The sequence below is a fragment of the Leuciscus leuciscus genome, assembly GCF_965113295.1.
Source record: "Leuciscus leuciscus genome assembly, chromosome: 6".
Taxonomy (NCBI): Eukaryota; Metazoa; Chordata; class Actinopteri; order Cypriniformes; family Leuciscidae; genus Leuciscus; species Leuciscus leuciscus.
This window is the reverse complement of record NC_138730.1, coordinates 8,066,694-8,087,900: the sequence shown is the minus strand read 5'-3', so window position 1 is coordinate 8,087,900 and position 21,207 is coordinate 8,066,694. Positions and strand designations below refer to the sequence as shown.

At 38.2% G+C, this 21,207-nt stretch overlaps 1 protein-coding gene across 3 annotated transcripts; it reads right to left on the bottom strand.

Annotated features, from left to right (window-relative positions):
- Nucleotides 1–4,111: 4,111 nt before the first annotated feature.
- On the bottom strand, nucleotides 4,112–20,403 carry LOC309501978 (uncharacterized protein). Of its 3 annotated transcripts, XM_082174281.1 has the most exons (4): nucleotides 20,290–20,385; nucleotides 19,802–19,948; nucleotides 9,365–9,481; nucleotides 4,112–6,918 (listed from the first exon to the last, which is right to left on the bottom strand). In XM_082174281.1, exons 3-4 carry the CDS (start codon nucleotides 9,420–9,422, stop codon nucleotides 5,798–5,800), a joined length of 1,179 nt encoding a protein of 392 aa, XP_082030407.1. In that variant the 5' UTR covers nucleotides 9,423–9,481; nucleotides 19,802–19,948; nucleotides 20,290–20,385; the 3' UTR covers nucleotides 4,112–5,797. The 3 variants fall into 3 exon arrangements, with proteins under 3 accessions (XP_082030407.1, XP_082030405.1, XP_082030406.1); XM_082174279.1 differs by lacking the exon at nucleotides 19,802–19,948 and having other exon boundaries at nucleotides 9,365–9,476; nucleotides 20,288–20,403; XM_082174280.1 differs by lacking the exon at nucleotides 19,802–19,948 and having other exon boundaries at nucleotides 20,290–20,386.
- Nucleotides 20,404–21,207: the final 804 nt, after the last annotated feature.

Here is a 21,207-nt window from a genome sequence, read left to right as displayed (position 1 = left end):
ATAGGTCCGTCCTATGCACCGAAACTTTTTAACAATGCAACAAAATATTTAAAGAGCATTAAGCTATTAAAATCTATATTATGTATATGCACAGATAATATAACAGTATATAGTCAGTCATTTTTATTAGGTTAAACAGTGATTGGATAACGTTTTTAATTTAAAGTTTTTTTCATTTAAGGCCCACCCACAATTGGTCTGGCCCGTCCAAAACTGGAATCCTGGCGCCGTGCCTGGCACATGCAGAAAAATGGTCTAACTCTGAGCAAAATACAACTGGCAAACTCTCACCTTGAACGAATTTAATGGTTATTTGTCTCTGATCATTTACATGGACCTTGTGAACTGAGTGATAACTGGTCAAAAAGCTGGGTTACGATTTTAGTGTCCCACCTTCAGTGATGTCCCGGGATAATTTTTAGTCCATTTGATGATGCACTGATTAATACGACCCTCTGTACCAAATAAAGCCTCTCTACATAGACCTCATCACTGCCTGTAAGACATTTTGGCAACCAAATCAGCATCTTTCAATTGGTGAGAGGATTTTGGCAAACAAAGCTCCTATTGGCCTTAAAGGAATCGTATGTAAGATTGTGGCCAAAACTGGTACTGCAATCACTTTCAAATTACTGTAGAGCGGTGTATCCCCTCCCCCTCCCCCCTGACGTTTTTCGGATTCATAACGAGGTCTTTTAGGTTTCGTAACGTTAGACATTTTTTATCCGACACGTTTGTAGCTGCAGCTGTGGTAACTAGAGCAGAGCTGGCAACCCGGATGCCGAAACACTACTGACTTTGTGATTAGTAGATAGGTGGAGGGTGGGGCATCAGGCCAAAACACAAGATGACAACATCAACATCAGTTGAGGGCTGCAACTTCACTTTTAAATAACAATATCCTGGCCGGGCTACTGTTGTCAGTGATATAAGTATTTGAAATGAACATGATTTCTTAATGTCTAGTGACATATCAGGGCCATTTTATGATTAATTGAAATACATTTCTTACATACGGTTCCTTTAAGCAATATAAGAAGGCCAAGCCCACTAGGTGGGGCTTTAAGCTTTTTGTTCTGGCTGAATCAATTACCAGATACACATGGAATTTCTTTGTGTATGAGGGGAAAAGGGCCGCATGTAAGGGCCACATGTCCCTGTTAGGCTTTGCTCTGCTAGGCACTGTAAACAAACTGTATGTGGACAATTATTATTATTTTTTCAAAGACCTAGCAGGGCTACAGACGGGTGCATGTGGCACGATCAGAACGAGAAGGAAGGGCTTTCCACAGACAAGGGAAAATGACATGCCCAAAAAAGCTGAAAGGAGAACCATCAGATGAATAAGGAAAGATGGCCTTTTTTTTGTTAAATGGATGGACACATGGGAGGTGGTCATGTGTTCCTCAATGCATAAGGCATATGGAGGACAAACTGTCAACAAGAGAGTGATGGTGGACCAGGGTCAGTGGATGAGGAGGACCATTCCCATTCCTGAGCTCTCTGTCCGATGCACTGATTTGGTTCTATTATGTGCTACCATAAGAGACGGAAGTGCTACAAGAAGCTGTTTCAGCGTCTCTTGGACATTGCAATTATTAACGCATTCATCCTGCATAAAGAGCAAATGAAGGCCAAGCGTTTGCTGCCACTGACGCAGAAAGTATTCCAGGAGAAGCTCACAAAGGAGCGTCTTGAAGCAGCCCAACCAGACACAACTTAACACCAGCCTTAACAAATGTACAGGCCTGCATATGTACAAGAAGACAGCACTCTGGGACGGAAAAGGTGTGTGAGGTGCCACAATAAAACAATACATTTCCTACACAAAGTGTAACATGGCACTTTGCTTTGTGCCCAGCAGGAACTGTTTCCAGGACTGGCACACAAGCTCAAAAATCTAGGGAGGAAAGAAATATTGAGCCCAACTGTTTTTGATGTTGCTTATAGAGTTTTTGACAAAAGAAAATGTGGTAACACTCTGTGATGCTAGTATATACAAAGAATTATAAAGGTTCATAGTGCCTCACGATTCACACTCTTCATCATTTCATAAATAATTGTTGTTTTTTATAGTTATTATAATGTTATATATCTGATTTGCAACAATGTATGTTTCATTGTGGTGTTTGTGTGTGTAAATAAAAATAAATAAAAAAAACATGAATTGAATCAGTTGGAGAGTTTTATTGAACACTTGGCAAGTAAAATGTAAAAGCCAGCATGGTTATGCCTATTTGTCTTTTTTAAATAACTTATCAATTCCATTTTTATAATTAGAAGTATTTTGTGATTTTTTGTGGTTTCTGTTCATATGCGTAGGTGTTATGTTATGTTTGGAGAGGTTTTTGGATGCTCGGCTAAACAAAAATGCTACCTTAGTTCCAGATGCTATGACCACAAAATGTCAATCAATTCTATCAATTTCTCAAAACCCACAGCAGTTCAGAGAGAAGCTGAAAGAATATTGATAAAGGTTGATCAGAGATTGATTAAGCGTGTGAATGTGCATAAAGTATAGAGACAAAGGAATAGTTTGAAATTCAAAGAATTAACTTTAAGGGGCTGTTTACACCTGGCCACTTCATGCGTTTTCTCAGATCGGATAGATATCTGATTTATCAAAACGATTCCATTTACACCTGGTCACATAAATGTGTTTTTGCGAAACGGATTTAAATCCGATCTTCAATTCCCGCGCTATATGCAGATTTAATGGAGTGCACGCAGTGATGGGAATAACGGCGTTATAAATAAACGGCGTTACTAACGGCGTTATTTTTTTCAGTAACGAGTAATCTAACTAATTACTGCTTCCTCCATTACAACGCCGTTACCGTTACTGTCAATAAAAATGCGGCGTTACTTTAATTGAGCTCACTGAAGCGGTTTTCATCCGAGTAGGCTCTCTCTCAGCCATAGGAGCTGCAAAGTTTTTTCTCTGGTGTGTGAGTGTTTATGAGGCGCGGGACTCGACAAAAGCGAGGCGAATGCCGCGAGCGTGCTCGACAGTGCACGAGAGAGACCGAGTGTGTCCGAGAACGCGCTCGATAGTGTGCGAGAGAGACCGAGTGTGTCCGAGAACGCGCTCGACAGTGCGCGAGAGAGACCGAGTGTGTCCGAGAACGCGCTCGACAGTGCGCGAGAGAGACCGAGTGTGTCCGAGAACGCGCTCGACAGTGCGCGACAGAGACCGAATGTGTCCGAGCATAAATACTTTATTTATAAATAAATTACACATATCAGCATTTGAATAATCTCTGTAGCATATTGGTATCATATGCAATGTTTTAATTAGTTTATATAACATAAACTCCAAAATAACCTGCAGGGAACGTTCAAACATTTTTGTTTGACGGTTGTGAGCACGTGCGGCAAACACGACTAGAATTTGGCTAAAATAACCTCTGATGATGACGTTCTCTGTAGGTTATAAAAATAAACCCCCAAAAGATTATATTGTATTATTATTTATGTTGATACATTGTTCAGTATTATATTGAAAGCACTTTTTGTTAAACTTACTATTGTGAGGAAGAAAATACTTCAAGTAGGCTATACAGAATGTCTACCAGTTGTAAAGGTGTGTGAGTTTTATCATTTTAATTATATGCACTAGTGTATGTGTATGTATATTTTTATTAGGCTACTATTTATTTATTTTTGGTACATTTCTTAAGAAGCATAATTTATTTTTAGACTTATTTGTTGGCCAGTTGTGGTCTGTGCAATAAATATTAAAAGTTCTAAACCATCTATTGTTTTATTGTTGCACTATAGTAATGATAATATTTTAATATTTAAGTTAATAGGTGTCTCTCACATTGTCCCACAGCAACATTAAAATAGTGTAGATTAGTGTACAATGTTTTATAATAATAAGATGTTCTATTTAGTGTCAATTTCATTCATTTAACATTTCATATTGGGGGTATCCAAGAAATTTCTTATATTTAAACTTTTTTTTTTTTTTTTAAGTAACGCAATAGTTACTTTCCCTGGTAATTAGTTACTTTTGTAATGATGTAATTCAGTTACTAACGCAGTTACTTTTTGTGAGAAGTAACTAGTAACTATAACTAATTACTTTTTTTAAGTAACTTGCCCAACACTGAGTGCACGTCACCGAAAGCAACAGATATGAGCTGCATTTTATTGATCATCAGCTAAAATTTCAAAGACCGCAATAAAAGAGAGCGGCAACAGCCCTGGTAAGATCATTTCGTTTCTTAAGAATTTACTTTTAATGATGATGATTCTGAGTTAAGCGTCTGCGACTTACTTTCACTTTGATTTGCGATAGTTTGCACGTTGGCTATAACATTACATATAGCCTATAACACGCTCTCACACGCTTATTTTTTTAGCATTTTTGGGAGGAGTACAATTTACATATGTGGTTTCAACAACCAGATGCATTTACACTTGTCCAACTTAGTCAGGAATGCGGCCCAGACCTCCTCCTGAAGTGGTTTGAGCGATCGGATTCAAATCCGTCTCGAATGCGTTTCGGAGGGCATTTACACCTGGTCTTTTCACGATCGGATAGCTATCTGATCTGAGAAAAAGGTGTAAACAGCCCCTAAGACTCCAGTTATGTGTGTCACCTAAGACTTTAAGCATTATTCACAGCAGTGCAATTAGAAAATCATTTTAAATAAAACTATCCAGAAAAAAAAGCTTTCTTGTATGGTATGGAAACTTTAGTAAGGGTCGAAGGTGAATCATCATTTTCGGAAGTACTCTTCTCATCTGGGCCGCTGCTTAATTCTTCTGGAGACTATTCCTTTGGTATGGTCACATGCCGCTAATAATAAACAACCCCCGCAAACAAAATTACAAAAAAAATATAGACAATGTCTTTTCCCTTTGAGGCTGAGTTTTGTCAGGATTTCACTGGAACAGAACATCCACACAAGACACATTTCCATTTCATTATACAGTATAATACAAGAAGAGGGATTGTAAATACCATTGTTTTGGAGCTTTGGCTCAACGTGACTGTGCGAATGAACATGGTTATCTAATTTCTCATAAAACACTGACTACTAGCCTTAAGAGATATAACCAGCTTAGAAGAAAAGGATCTCAAGCTGAGTAGCTGAAGACGTTACTGTAGCTTTACCCATTAATACACGGTACTTCCTTGAAAATAAATTCCAGCACAGCGCTACGTTCACCATAATGAAATGATCTTCACAACAGATAATGCTTTACAATCAACTCTGTTAGAGAGATACATGTCAATTTATCTGTTCAGTGAAATACCTTACTCACCTGTTCCCAGTCACTTTTACAACATTTTAAATCCCTCAGTTTTTCGCCATCTCCAAAAAGCTCATGTTGATTCTTGTTTTATTACAAGCTCTTGCGTTCTCTTTTTGTCAGCAGACTCTCCTCTGTTCGGCGTATGTGATTCCCCAGAGGTTTGAGATTTAGCTTCTCCATGTCAACCTTTCTGGTGTGCTGTGACAACTAACCTATGCCACTCCCACACGGGTCAAAGTAGCCGGAGCAACTTTTCTGTATTTATGGATATGATGAGACACTTACGGACGAGTGACACAATTTCGCACGAAAAGCATCCCGCTTGGTCTAAAATATAAACTTACAACGGGCTTACCATGGTGAATTAGGGTAAGACAAAAACACATTTTGAAAGAAGGATTGATGTGTACTGACTCGTTATTTAAATTTGAACAAAAAAGGTTACATAGTGCACATTTAATCTGAATGTTAAATGATTTACTTGTGAGTGTATTATTTGTGAGTGATGGATCTGAACATGGACATTTGCTCATTGAGGCAACTTCGGGCAATGCTTTTTCTTATGAGTCTGTAGATGAGATATTTGGTTGAAACTCTTCCCACATGAAGAGCACTGGTGCGGCTTCTCTCCAGTGTGAACTCTCTCGTGATCTTTCAAGGACTTTGAGTAAGAGAAACTCTTTCCACAGTGTGAGCACTCATATGGTTTCTCTCCAGTATGAATTCTCTGGTGTGATTTTAAAGCACTGGATGTAGTGTAGGTCTTCCCACATTCAAAGCACATATGAGGTCTCTCACCAGTATGTACACGCTCATGCTGTTTTAAAGAGTGCATTTCTAAAAAACTCTTCCCACAAAAAGAACAAACGTGTGGCTTCACATCTACATGAACTTTAAGGTGTGCTTTTAAGCTAGATGCCAAAACAAATGTTTTATCACACTGATCACAGCTGAATGACTTCACTCCAGTATGAGAGCGCAGATGACTGTTGAGAACGCTTTTGCGCTTGAAACTCTTTCCACACTGAGTGCATGTGAATGGTCTTTCTCCAGTGTGAACTCGTGTGTGCTCATTTAGGTGTCTTTTATGTATGAAACTCTTTCCACACTGAGTGCATGTGAACAGATTCTCTCCTGTGTGAATTCTCATGTGTCGCTTAAGGTCTGATTTATGCATGTAACATTTTCCACACTCTGTGCAGGTGAACAATCCTTTGAGTCCAGATTTTCCAGCTTGTTTTTGTGTGACATCCTCTTCAGTCTTTGAAACGACTGGATTTCCAGATTTTCCAGCTTGTTTTTGTGTGACATTCTCTTCAGTCTTTAAAACGACTGGATTTCCAGATTTTCCAGCTTGTTTTTGTGTGACATCCTCTTCAGTCTTTGAAACGACTGGATTTCCAGATTTTCCAGCTTGTTTTTGTGTGACATTCTCTTCAGTCTTTGAAACGACTGGATTTCCAGATTTCCCAGCTTGTTTTTGTGTGACATTGTCTCCAGTCTTTGAAACGACTGGATTTCCAGATTTCCCAGCTTGTTTTTGTGTGACATTGTCTCCAGTCTTTGAAACGGCTGGCTTTCCATCTTCATTCTTTAAATGACGAGGTTTTTGAATCCGATGGTGTTTGTCTCCAGTCACTTCCATCGAGTCTAAAAATCAACATATCAAATTCCCACAATTTCAAAATAAAGGAGGACAAATGCGAAAAAAAGAAATGTAGCTGAACAAGTTACATTTTAAATGTTTTTTTTATTATCAGTTTTCATGTAATGTTCCTCAGCAGTCATTAAAGAGAATTAAAGAAACCGTATCAGATTTTGACTCTAAACCATGTTTCCCTGAGAAGGGGAACGAGACACTGCAACTTGGATTGACGCTGTGGGGAAAGTCATCAGCTTGACCGGTGTCTGAAGCACATGTGAACACACTCCAATTTCATTGGCTGGCAACCGTCCATGACATCATTAGCAAAGTACCCAGAAGTAGAAGAGGGTGCCCATAATACACGTAATCAACTTTTTATGTCTGAAGGAGACATGCAGGTAGGCCCAATGGGATGGCAATCAGAAGCTCTCATTCCCCTTCTCAGGAAACTATGGTTAAAGTCGTAACCTGAGACGTTCCCTTTCGAAGTGGAACTCAACACTGCAACATAGCATCTTGAATTGATGCTATGGGGAATAAATTCCCACTCCGCCCTGCTGCTGGAATGCCTGCCTCACTAGGTGAGAATATACTCAAGCATAGTGGGTATAGCATTCATCGATTACTTTACTTTAGCTGGAGCCCAAGCATCAACACAGGGGGTGCATCCATAAAAAGAGGTACATAGCACATCTAGTGGTAGCATCCCCTAACTCATTATCTCCCATAAATCTAGAAAATATTCCAGCTTCTATGCCTTCATGGCAAGGGAAGTCCTGGCCTATATAACATCCCTCCCTCCCTTGTGGGCTATTCTATTCTAGCTCTAAGGAATAAAATGGCTTAGCTGTGAGAGCCTCTTTCCACCTCAGCCCTGGAAAAACACACTTCAGGGTAGAGGTTTTCTCAGTTCCTAAAATCTGTACCCGACCCGAATCTCTTCTCACAAAGATGGGAGAGCGCGCCCCGTCACAGCTGAAGGGAGCTGCTTTAATTGCCGGCATCAGCTCCAACACAACTCCTTAGTCAATAATAGCGTGCTCACTAACTCCATCCTGCAAACCAAACAAAAAGAAAAACACACAAACCACAAATATAATCCCATACTGGGTTCATAACACCCTCCCTCATAGAAAAGGGTTACATTTATGAAACCCAACTTAAACCCTTCACCCGATAACCCCCCACATTACTGTATAACACCAACTTCATCTTACTTCCAATGTCCTCAGCAACTACGGGCCCTGTAGAAGCAATTTAAGAGAGTAAAGTAAAGCAAGACAAAACATTGTTCGTAAACAGTTAGGAAGAGTAAGGAGCTCTAGACTATGCGTCTGCCACCACATTGTCAGAACCTTTGATGTGTCGAATTTCAAGGGCGTATGACTGCAGGAAGAGGCACCAACGAGTCAAACGTTGATTTGGGCACCACAGAGTGTAAATAAATAAGTGGATTGTGGTCAGTGTACACGACCAAGGAATCTGACACTGATCCCACATACACCTCAAAATGATGCAAAGCCCAAATCAGCGCTAAGGCCTCTTTCTCAATCACCGAATAATTTAACTGATAAGAAGAAAACTTCTTTGAAAAATAACTAACGGAACGGTTAATTCCCTCATCATTAGCTTGTAACAGTACAGCTCCCGCACCCACGTTGCTAGCATCCACACACAACAATAATCTCATACTGGGTTCATAACACATCACAAATGAATCTCCATGGAAAATATAGCAACCATTAAACACCCAATTTCATTGGCCATGTGCTTTGTGGCATTAATGGCTAGATCTGCCACAGGAAATAGTACAACCTTCTCCAGTGTGTGTACAGCAGAGGGAGCAGATTTATTAATAACATCCACCTCAACACTCTCTGCATCTAATTCCTTAGAATTAGACATTCCACATTAATCAATGAGATTAGGAACCCTAATAACCATGGGTGGAGCTTCTCACAGAAACTGCATCACAAAGAATGCATTCAGCTTGAGAGATGAACGCGCTCCATTCAAACGTTAGATTATCTCAATATCGAGAGTCAAGCGAGAACAGAGTCTGCTATCATCAGTGGCATTGCTATTACTGCCTCCAACTTCCTCGAGCGCCGAACGTGCTTATGCAAACGCTAGATTACCATCCCTCGGGAGGAATCAAAGAAGAACAAAGCTCCTTACCACGAATGCATCATGATGAGGGTGTCCAGCTTCCTCGTGAGTCAGATACACGCCACCGGAGTGTTTGTCTTACACGCGCATACAAACAAGTGGAAGACAAAAGAGTTGATGACGTGTATTACAGGCACCCTCTTATACTTCCGTTAATGACTTTTGTCAGCCAATGAAATTGGAGTGTGTTCACACATGCTTAAGACACCGGTTACACTGATGACTTTCCCCATAGCGTCAATCCAAGACACAGAGAGTTCCACTTCAAAAGGGAGAACCAACCTGTTTGTTCCTCTGAATCTTCATCTCTCATTCTGCAAGGTTCTTCCTCAAACTCCATCTTTAAAATAATATGTCAGTTGTTTCTCCTGGAGTAATTCCTTCTGCTGTCTTCTTCACCTGTAGGAAGATGGAAATGGGGGTTATGCAAAACAAACTTCCGTGTTCTGTTGAACAGGTTGCATCGTTACTGCTTCCGATCCTTTGTAGTTTTTTATTAAATATAAAGCTATTTTACTCAAGATGCCTTCAAAGGAGCTACCAACGATGAGCATAACCGATGTCCAGGGGCGTCTGACAGGGGTAATTAGATACCCGCTGATTTTACCTGCATTCAACGGTCCTGTGCGTATTTTGTTTGTGCTCTGAACAGAGTGTAAAACATAACATTTGCAACGTAAATAGTTGCAGCGTTGAACATTCTAGCCAATTATAGAGAAGTCTGTTGAGCACATGAATGCAGTGGCCAATAAGACGTGTTTATTTTAGTCAGGATCCCCTCCACCCAAATTGCCATAGTTTTCTTTCAGTGCGAGCTCACTGAGGTCTGAACGCACGCTAATCCTTTCATTATAACAAACAGTGAAGACTCAATATAAATAAGAGATTCATTGTGCTTCTTTGATTATAACAGGAGTTTTCGAAAGAGTGCAAAACTGAACTGAAGTGATTGACAGGTTCAGTGATTATAAAGGAAGCACAGTTTGCAAGCTATCTGTACATAGGCCTATCCCATTCACTATTGCAATTGAAGTTTTTCAAGCTGCTAACACACACCACACTGTTTCAGGAGTGACAACCGTGTATGAATAAGGGTGTGAATCCACTGAATTACCGTTCACTTAGTCTCTCCTGAATCAGAGTGATTGACATAGTGATAACCATAGCAACAAAAATGATATGTAGGCACATTTTTTTGTTAATTTTATTAAAAAAAATTCACTTGATCTTTTTAAAGCAATGATTTCTTAATTGAAAAGGCTATATTCCAATGTTTTAATGCATTATTAACTTATAAATAAAGGTTGTAAATCGTAGTGAAAACAAAGCAGTCTTGGGTGTTTGGTGAGGGGTCCACTACTTGGTTCTGTGACAGGGGCCCAACGTCCTTGCATCGATGTCCATCGCATATGAGGATTGATATCTAAAAGTTTCTTCTTTTTCTTCTTGTTCATTAACACTCTCATATTAAAATTTAATAAAATACCAACTAGGGATGTACCAATTAGAAAATTTGGCCGATACCGATAATTCTTTATATTCGAAAGCCGATAATCGATATATTGGCCATTAAATCTAAATCCAAATTTTTATATAATTTTTGTGAGTCTGATTACAAAAATAAAAAATGAAAAGCCATGTCCCAAGCACTTCAACATAAATCAAACAGACAGTACAGTAGCCTAGTTTGAACCAGTGTCAAGTTTAAAAGTTAATTTTACACTCCTGGCCAACTTTTCTTAAAAAAAACTATTGCCTTACAGTTAAATTGTCACGGGTGGTTACAGGCAAACAGATGAAGATGAAGTAGAGAGTTCCAACCCGAAGTTTTAATCATAAGAATCTAAATAACAGGCAAACAGGTAAAGCAACACACACTAAATGTAAGAGTGACTGGACAACAAACAGAGGAAAAGGAGGAACTTAAGGACAAGTTCGGTATTTTACACTTAAAGCCCTGTTTTCAGATCGTTTCTGATGAAATACAATGGTTAAGATTGAAATTTGGACAAATGCTGCTGGCCCGAGAATTTTCGGTTTCTGTGGTAGCACCCGCCCACCTCCACAATGGTTGCATAGGTGCACTGGAAAAATCCTTCCTAAAACGCATTAAACTTTCGTTTACAAAGACGTGAAACTCACTGAGTGGTCAGGGGTGTTCACTGATATGCTCACACAAAAATCGCTGCAAAAGATGCTTTCTAACAGGTGTTATCGTAGTTTTTGTCCAACTCCAAGTCAATGGAGTTGGACAAAATATACTCCAAGTATTTAGACATTTATACACTCAATAGGTTTAATTAAAAAAAAATCCTAGCTATTGAATACATTTATTTAATATTTAAAGGTGCTAACTGTAATCTTACACTGCAAAATGATAACTTACAAAGGAATAAATTCATAAAAATTATTTAATGAATGAAGCAAAAAAAAAAAAAAAAAGACAAAGCCCTAAAACTGGCAATTAATCGGCATAACTGCAATTATTTTTTAGACAATCGTCAGTCAAATTTCATAATCGTGACAGGCCTAGCTGAAACAAATGAACTCATAATGTTGGTGACCATGGTAACAACGGAGTGGCAGGAAAAAAAAAAAATCAAACAAAGGAAGACATGTGACTAATGAAAATAAACTGAATGTCCATGAAAACTTAAACAAACTGAACATAACAGTGACAAGAGGATGCAGTGAAGGGATGGTTGGAACTGAGCGACATTGCTGGCTAGGGCTGGGTAAAAAAAAATATAGATTTTTTCGATTTTAATCGATTCTCATTTTTACGAACCGATATCGATTCTTAAATCCCAAGAATCGATTAGTCATCCTGTTTTCAGTTGATGAATGAATGTAACATTGTAGCGCGCATCACATCCAATAAATCGCAATAATCTTTGTGCTTTGTTACTATTGATATAAAACAAAGTCTCAGATTTAAAATTACGTCCATTTTTTTAAGAAATTAAAAAACATAAATACCGTTTTGGCGCTGTGGCGTGAGATCACTCTGGCGCAGCCGCCTTAATAATACCCGTTACCGGCGAAATAAACATGAATGACCATCTGAAAGTGTGTTAAAAGGTAGAGAACAACTTATCGAAGTCCGTATCATGTGACATGGAATCGCTCGATCAGTGTTTCAACCGTGGAAAGACGTCAGTAAATCAGCTTGTAAACAATGTCATGTAACGTCACATTTACCTCAGAAAAACCATATCCAGTGACCATAAACTCGTTAGTCAGCTAGAAAAATTAACTCTACAGAGGAGCATTTTGCTAAATATATGCACCATAGGCCATTACATATTCATTATGTTTAATGTTCTTCAATTCTTCAAATGCATGTAAATCTGGAAGGTTTTTATGACAGCCACCATTTAAATGTTTATATTTCATATAACTTTATTCCCGTTTTGTTTGTCTGTTTTTAAATATTAGACAACGGTTTTGGAGCGTTTGAAGAAGTTTGAAGATTGTATAACCTTTCCAACTATTGAACCACGATGTGCGTTTTGGTTTCACCTGTTGGCCTATTGTTCCTAATTTTAAGCGTCTGTTGCTGGAACAAACTTTCAGGGTGCCCTCCTCTGGATCTACACTTCTGCGAGGTTGCTATTGGTGTGGATTCCTCCCGCATGGCGCTAAGGTACACTGTTTGCCAACTGTTGAAATTGAAAAGGAACTTTTATTTAGCACACGACACCTATGCTAACTGTGATGATGTTGGAATACTTCGGCGTAAGCGCTCTTCAAGGCGCAGTGTTATATGTTCCTCATCTGATGCTGTTTCCTATCCTACATTTCTTCGTAAACATCAAAGGTCGGTGTATAAACCTGTTGGGATTAACAATAACAACTTGACTGTGCTAACATACAAAGAGCATTCACGGGAGGTTTTGGAGTCCCCGTGCCTGTTGAAATCTGCTATTTTTAATGCTCGCTCTGTCAACAATAAAGCGGTGGCTTTATCTGACATCATTCTGGAAGAAAATCTTTTAAGTATAGTCGAAACATGGCACAAACATTCGGACGGTCTTCTTTTTAATGAACTCACTCCTGCTGGTTATGGGTTATTGGATCTCCCGCGATCTTCTGGCAGAGGTGGTGGCATTATTGTTCTGTACAATCAGAAATTCAATTTAAGACCCGTTGCTGTTCCACTGTTCTCTTCATTTGAATGTCTTGTTTTAACTGTTTCCGAGTGTTATTCAACTGCCATAACTACAGTCTACTGGCCTCCTAAAGCAAACAAAGACTTTCTATCTGAGTTTGCGGATCTGTTGTCGCATCTGTGCCTTAAATTTGAGAGAACTCTTTTTTGGGGGGATTTTAATATCCAGATGGACAAAAAAGATTCTGCATTAACAAAGGACTTCTTGTCCTTGCTGGAGTGCTTTGGTTTAAATCAATTTGTTGACTGTATTACACATAACAAAGGTCATATTTTAGATCTAGTGATATCAAATGGGTCTTTTGTGTCTGGGATGTCTGCTACTGATTTAGGATTGTCTGATCATCTGGCAATCTTTTTTGATATGCATATACCAGTTGCTAACACTGCCTCCTCTCGTATTTTGACTTATCGGAAGTGGAGATCAGTTGATCCTTCTGATTTCTCTGTTTTTATTGACTCTTCATTAAGTTGTTTTACTCCATCTGACCCTCTGGAGAAAAGGGTTTCTATGTTAAATTCAGCTGGATTTATTTGCTCCTCAGAAGTCACGCTCTGTTTCATTCGTACGTCCCGCTCCTTGGTATAACGAGGACTTGCGTATGATGAAAACATCTTGTCGCAGAGTGGAGCGTAGGTGGCGTATCTCAGGTCTGACCGTCCATTATCAAATGTGGAAAGATTGCTTACAAGCATATAAGGCTGGAATTGTGTCTGCCAGATCTGACTATTTTTCTAAAATGATTGATGACAATCAGGGTAATTCTAGACAACTTTTTAATTCAATTAACAAATTGTTGAATCATAAAACTGTCTCTCATGTTACTGCTTCTGATCATCTCTGTAATAAGTTTCTGGATTTTTTTGTCACCAAAGTTGAAAATGTTCGTAGAGATTTTTGTACTTCTATTTTACTGTCTTCTACTGCTGTTTATATTCCTTCTTATTCTGGTACTAAGTTGTCTAAATTCTGTACAATAGACTCATATTCTCTTTTAGCAGAGGTTTCAAAAATGAAAGCAGCCACTTCTTTACTAGATCCCATACCATTTGGTCTGTTTAAATCATGTTTTGCTTCTTTGTGTCCCTTTGTTCTGAGCATTATAAATGACTCTCTGTGTACTGGGGTTGTACCAACGTTTAAAACCGCTGCAATTACCCCAGTGCCTAAAAAGTCAAATATTGACTATGAGAACTTCACTAATTTCCGTCCCATATCAAATCTCCCTTTTTTTGCTAAACTTTTGGAACGAGTGGTTGCTTCTCAGTTGATTTCTCATTTAACTCAGAACAATCTCTTTGAGCCTCTGCAATCAGGCTTTCGTAAATTACATAGTACAGAAACAGCTCTGGTTAGGGTCACCAATGACCTGTTAATCGCCTCAGATTCTGGCTGTCTTTCAGTTTTGATCCTACTTGATCTCAGTGCCGCTTTTGACACTGTTGATCACTCAATTTTAATTACTCGTCTTGAAACGGTTTTTGGGGTTTCAAATACTGCTCTTAATTGGTTTAAGTCCTACCTTTTTGATCGGAAGCAGTTCGTTGCCATGGGTGGATTTAGATCTGAGGTTAATGTTGTGCAGTCTGGCGTCCCCCAGGGGTCAATTTTGGGCCCTCTTCTTTTTAATATTTATGTCTATCCTCTTGGCCAGCTTTTGAGATCTCTTGGTCTAAAATTTCACTTCTATGCAGATGATACCCAGATCTATATTCATTTCAGACCTAATGAAATTGTGCCTGTTAATTTTCTTTCTGAGTGTATTTCTAAGATGAAGGAATGGATGACAGATAATTTTCTTTGTCTTAACAGTGAAAAGACTGAGATTATGCTTGTTGGTTCACCCTACCATCTACGCAAATCAGAGCCGGTTGTTCTAACTCTTGATGGCTCAAATGTGGAGTTTCAAACAAAATTGAGGAATCTAGGAGTAATTTTTGATGCCAATCTAACGTTTGAGCCACATGTTCTGAATACTGTTAAAATTTCATTCTTCCATCTTAGAAATATTGCCAGATTGCGTCCAATGCTGTCGTTTACTGTTGCTGAGAGATTGATAAACACTTTTGTGTTCTCCCGTATTGATTACTGTAATGCCTTGTTAGCTGGCGTGTCAAAAGCTACCTTAAACAGAATGCAGGTTTTACAAAATTCAGCTGCCAGAATCCTTACTAGAACTAATATACATGATCATATTACTCCCGTTTTGGAGTCTTTGCACTGGCTTCCCATTAGGTTTAGGGTGGACTTCAAAATTCTGATGCTTACTTACAAGGCACTGCATGGTTTAGCACCTCAATACTTGACTGAGCTTTTAACTCCATATACTCCAAAACGTGATCTTCGTTCTTCGGAATCTGGTCTTTTAACTGTTCCCTCAACTCGTTTAAAATCAATGGGAGACAGGGCTTTTTCTTCATTAGCTCCAAAACTTTGGAATTCTCTACCGATTGAGATTAGGCAAGCTAAATCTTTTGGTATTTTCAAATCACAGCTTAAAACTCATTTTTTTAGGTTTGCTTTTAATTGATTTATTGTCTTTTGTTTATTTTACAGTGTATTATATCTCTTTGTGTGCTGTATCTTCCTTCATCTTTGTTATTTTAATTGTTTCTGTACAGCGCTTTGAGATGTACATTTAAAGGCGCTATAGAAAATCAAGGTTATTATTATTATAATTATAACTTTATGATTATAAAAATTATAAATCAGATAATTTTTACCTTCAATATTATAGTAGGCTAATGAAGCCTATAGGCTACAGCTGACTTCCATAGTTTACAGCATTAGTAAATGATTTGTTTTCCTTGAGAAAATTTACCATGCATTGTACCTGATATCCAAAATAATCAATATTGAATCGAATCGAATTGCAAGCTTGTGAATCGAAATCAAATCAAATTGTGAAATTTGTGTCAATACCCAGCCCCATCGCTGGCACTGGAGACCTAGGCGATGCCGTGGCGGCGAGTGTTTGAGGCGCAGCCAGAGTGCCCAAGGGCTGAGGGAGGAGCCAGTGCGACGGAGAACAGAGGCGATACCGAACCGGACGGAGCGCAGCGGATGGTCCGTAAGTCAGTGGTGGAAGTAGAGTGACGACTGACAAAGGGGGAGCTGGTGGGATAAGGGAACCAGGTACAGCCACAAGGCCAAGGGTCTCCGGTGGAGCCAAAGGTGGGAGGAGCAAAGGCGGAGCCAACAGGTCAGAATGGAGCGAAGAGATCAGAGGCCGGAGGTGGATCCACAGGATTCCCTCGCATAGCACTGCAGATGGGATGCACGACCTGTGGCGACGTCACAAGGGACTCCCCGGAGAGACTATTTGCAGGGCGGTATGGCTCTGTTCATCTGCTAGTCAATGACGAATTCACCAAGGATATTTTCGTAAACAAAAACTGAAAATAAGACTTAAACAATCGGTCAAAAAACATTTTCATAAAAAAAATAAAAAAAATAAATCATAATAAATGAAAAACTAAACGAAACTAACAACAGTTACCGAAATAACAAAAACTATTTCTTTTTGCTAATTATTATTTTATTAATAAGCTCTTTACTGTGGCAGAAAATCTGGCCTGTGGCTGTTTAGGGAAATGCCTGTACGCGCGTGAAGTTGCTGAGGCGATTAACCGCTCAATGAAGGACAGTAACCTAGAACACATCGCTAGTCCTACGCGGCTGTTCATAGAGGATGTGTCTGTGGCAGTGGGAACAACACAAGATTATGAGACAGAAGTTGAACTTTAAACTTGAGCGCAGTATTTTTAGAATGCCGTTTCATGTGCGAGACGCAGTGCGACAGCAAAACAACTCCGTCAAGCACAAAAACACTTTAATGTAAGCCTACTACTACTGTATGTTTGAGATGTCATATTTTCATGAAGGTTGACAGACTGAAAGGTGCTGTTATTATCTCTGTTTCTACAAAACATTAACTGCTAATAATATTATCATCCATGTGGAGACATTTCCCCACAATGTAGGGAATACCAGGACATCACACACACACGCACACACACAGACACACATGATTTCATCTTTAATATGAATTAGTTTGTCTGAATTTTTCATATTTTTTTCTTGTATACTTTTAAGTTCCATTTATTTGGATCAATCTCAAACCATTATTTTATTTTTATTATTAAGATGTCTGCACAAGAGTTACCTGTAATCTCAGCAAACATTAAACTTTGCTGAAATTAAGCGTCTCGCTTTGGTCTACACTGGAAGTGTTTTGTTAGCTCTGCTAAACTATAATTACTAAAACTGAAACTAAATAAAATTAAAACTAAATAGAAATGTGTTTGCAAAAAAAAAAAAAAAAACTAAACTAAGACTAACAAAACCATTAATGAAACTGACTAAAACTAAACTGAAATCTAAAACAAAAATTGAAAACGATATTAAAATGTAAAACTATCATAACCTTGTGACAAACGTAAGGTTAACTGCAAGGTCGGTGGCTCGCACTCCAGCTTGGCATTATTGAAAGAGACAAAAATGTCCATGAATACTTGTTTCTTAATTGGAAAACACATGGCTTAGTGCGATAATGAAATCGCAAAGGCTGTGATCATTTTTTTGTTTCATGGACAAATTGTATTGTCTGTACCACCAATCCCCCAAGAATCAAAGGGAGCTCAGTTCTGCCATCTCAGAATTGGGAATTGTGGTTAAAAGGATTGGCAGAGTCCTGAGAGTGAGGTGGGTGGCCTCATCACACAGAACAGTGAAGGCAGTGTGGACAATGCATGAGGCGCTTTACGCTCACTTCATGATGCTGAACGCAGTGCAAACGAGAGATGCACGTTTCAGGGTCTTGCAACAAAACTCTCATCAGGGGACTTAGCCAGACAACACAACATTTTATGGGGTAACACTGCAAAAGGACCCTAAGGTGAAACCAGTTTATCCTCAAATGTTATGAAGCTCTGGCTGAAAGTGTGCGCTCAAGAATGGTGACTGAAAGTGAAATGTCACTTTTTGACAAAATCAATGTTCTTGTGCCAGAAGCCTGGCCATCACCGTTGCCCGTGTTTTACGGAGAGGATGAGATAAGAGAGCTCTGTGACCTTTTTGACATCAGCTTTTCTGGTGTCAGACAGAGATTCAGACATTTCAAAGGGCATCCAGAAATTCCTGTAATTGCTAAAACTGCGGCAGGCAGTGAAATCACTTGCTGTTAGCAGTGCTGACTGTGAAAGGGGATTCTCTGAAATGAACATCACAATATCACCACTAAGAGCTCAACTAAAAATTCAAAAGGTGTCAGCACTGATGTTCATTTCTTTGGTCGGGCCTCCTGTGAATCAGTGGAATCCACAGAAATATGTAGGAAGAAATGGGTGCTCAAGAAGAGCAGCTGATCACACCGCCTGTCCATACAGAGATCAGTGCAAATCAAGTCACAGTACCAGTCACTATGGGAGCTATTTTGACTGGATGTGAGAATAGCCACAATATTTGGACCATCATACATTGTTGTTTTGTTGTTGTTGTTGTTATTGTTTCTTATGTTTTATGATACAGCAAAACTTGACTTTGACATTGACAATATGGTCTATCTAGGTTGTGATTTATTTCTGTTATAGTTGTCTTCAGCCATTTTGGTGTGTTAAATTCGAGTCAGTTTTGGACTTTCCGTTTTTATGTTCGAATTTACATTGTGAGAAACAAGGCTGTGTTCCATATTGTGGTGTTCAGCAGTTTTAACATAGTATCATCATCATATCAGTGTAGATGTAGATGAACCAAAATAAAACCATTAAAATATTGTATTTAAATAAGATGATTTTTGTGAGTTATCCGCGTACTGGTGTGCATGTAAACGTGCTCAATATTATTACGGAGAGATTTGCAACGCCTAATTGAGGAGAACATGATGTTAATCGAGATTTTTTTGTTTAAAGACCAAAAGATGTCCCGCTAAATTCAGTGGTAAGAAACAAATGTACTCAAATTTAAGTTTAAGTCAAATAATTGTTTATTCATTTTTTAATGTCTATGAATAAATGTCATTATTATACAGATCTGTGATAAAGCCATTGTTATTTGGTGCTGAAGAAATGTAAAATCTGGGTATCCTGTGAAATTTAGTCAATCTTTAATGGACAAATGACATTTCATTTAATCTTCCATATGATGGTTGATATGTGCTCGGATTTTTTTTTTTATTAACAATAAACAATAAATTAAAACAAGATATGGTTTAGCCTATTTAATACTGATATATGAGTCCATATAATATGGTTTTATTTATTATTAAAGATGTACAAATATGTAAGAATAAACATGATGAACTGAGGCTAGGGAAATGTTTGAATAACGTTTGGTTTCTACAACTCAAAAACTAACGTGCTGTTTGTGTGAATAGACCTTATTCAGAGAGAGACTTGCTCTGTTTTCAATGGCATACGCTGTAAAAAGCAGTATAAAGCTCCTAGATCACTGATAATATTCCACAGCTCATATTGTCTGGAGTTTTTTGGCCATTGAAATTTCTTATATTTGTGCAGTGTTTCATCATCTGAGCAATCCACAAACCCACTGAAGAGATGCGTGTCCATCCCTCACAGCCCCGCTTTCATCCCCGGTCAAGATCAAAGATGGCGCTGCCGTGAATAAGGTCTATTGTGGTCGCTGTTGCTCGTCACACTTACAATCGCTCTCAATTATCCAGGTTCTGTTTCTGTAACTGTTTAGAAACAATTCAATTATTTGAGTTTTTTATTGTATTTATTTTTATTAACTTTAAATTCTAACTCCTCTAGCTGATGTTTATGTTGACATTAGATGCAGCATTAAAAACAGGTTGCATTTGTTCATGGCATAAAATGAAAACAACTCAGAATATTTAAAAAAAATTATAATGTGAAAAACCAGTCAGTCAGTAACGAGTTTACGTTTCACGAGCGCAATCTACAACATCAGTCGGTTTATTTCGATTAATGTCTGAGTGATTCACTAAATCAACTAACTCCTTTAACCTTTTGGATTTAGATGTCTCCTAATAAATGATCAAATGAATATACTCACCGTCTGAAACACATCAGATTTAGAGCAGAATGAACGGCTGTGTTCCACTTCTCATGTTTATGTTCCCTTGAATCCCTTCCCTCGCTCACTTCTCTTCTTCTTCTCACACACTCGGGTGTGTTTCAGTGCTTCGGTTGCACGAGCGCCTCTACTGGCGGAAACTAATCTCTATTACACTATCTAACCTTCATGGATTAGATACAACCAACATAAAATCTGTTCTTTTTTTGAGATTATAGGCTACCCCAAAAAATCTTCTCACCAAATATTTGATTTGGGATAAAGATTCACACTTTAAATACCTGCTAAGGAGTTTGCATTTGTATTTACCTTCTGGACAACAGTTGTTTAATATAAGTTTTTACTTAATTTTAAAGAATGATGGTAGAAGTATTATTGATAAAAAATTTGAGAGTTATTAAGAGATATGTAGATTTACCTTAAAAACTTCTGTTGGAGCAGCTCAATGCAATGCAAGTAGAAGTTAATTGTCAGATTTAGATTTCTCCCAATAAAAATAAAATCAATGTCCCCACGGTCTGATAAACACAATGAATTAAATCAACATGGATTCAACAAGTACACAAAATCTGCTTAAAATATGACAAGTTAACCTTGATTACTTTTTTGTATTAAAATAAAATAAAAATATTAGCATATAATTTAAGAGCTTAAATTAAACCTAATTGGCTATTTTAACTAGATAGCGGCTGTAAAAAAAGTAAGCTATATTTCACTGCTCAATGCTATTGCATTGAATTAACATTGCAAAGTGATGTTATTTAAATTTTGCACCCGCAATATGTTGAAACAATGAGATTTCAATGAAAAATCAACAGTAATGTCACTAAATCAACGTTACATTATGATGTTGTTTCTACATCACTGCTGTTGAATCAACATTGAAATTAACAAAAA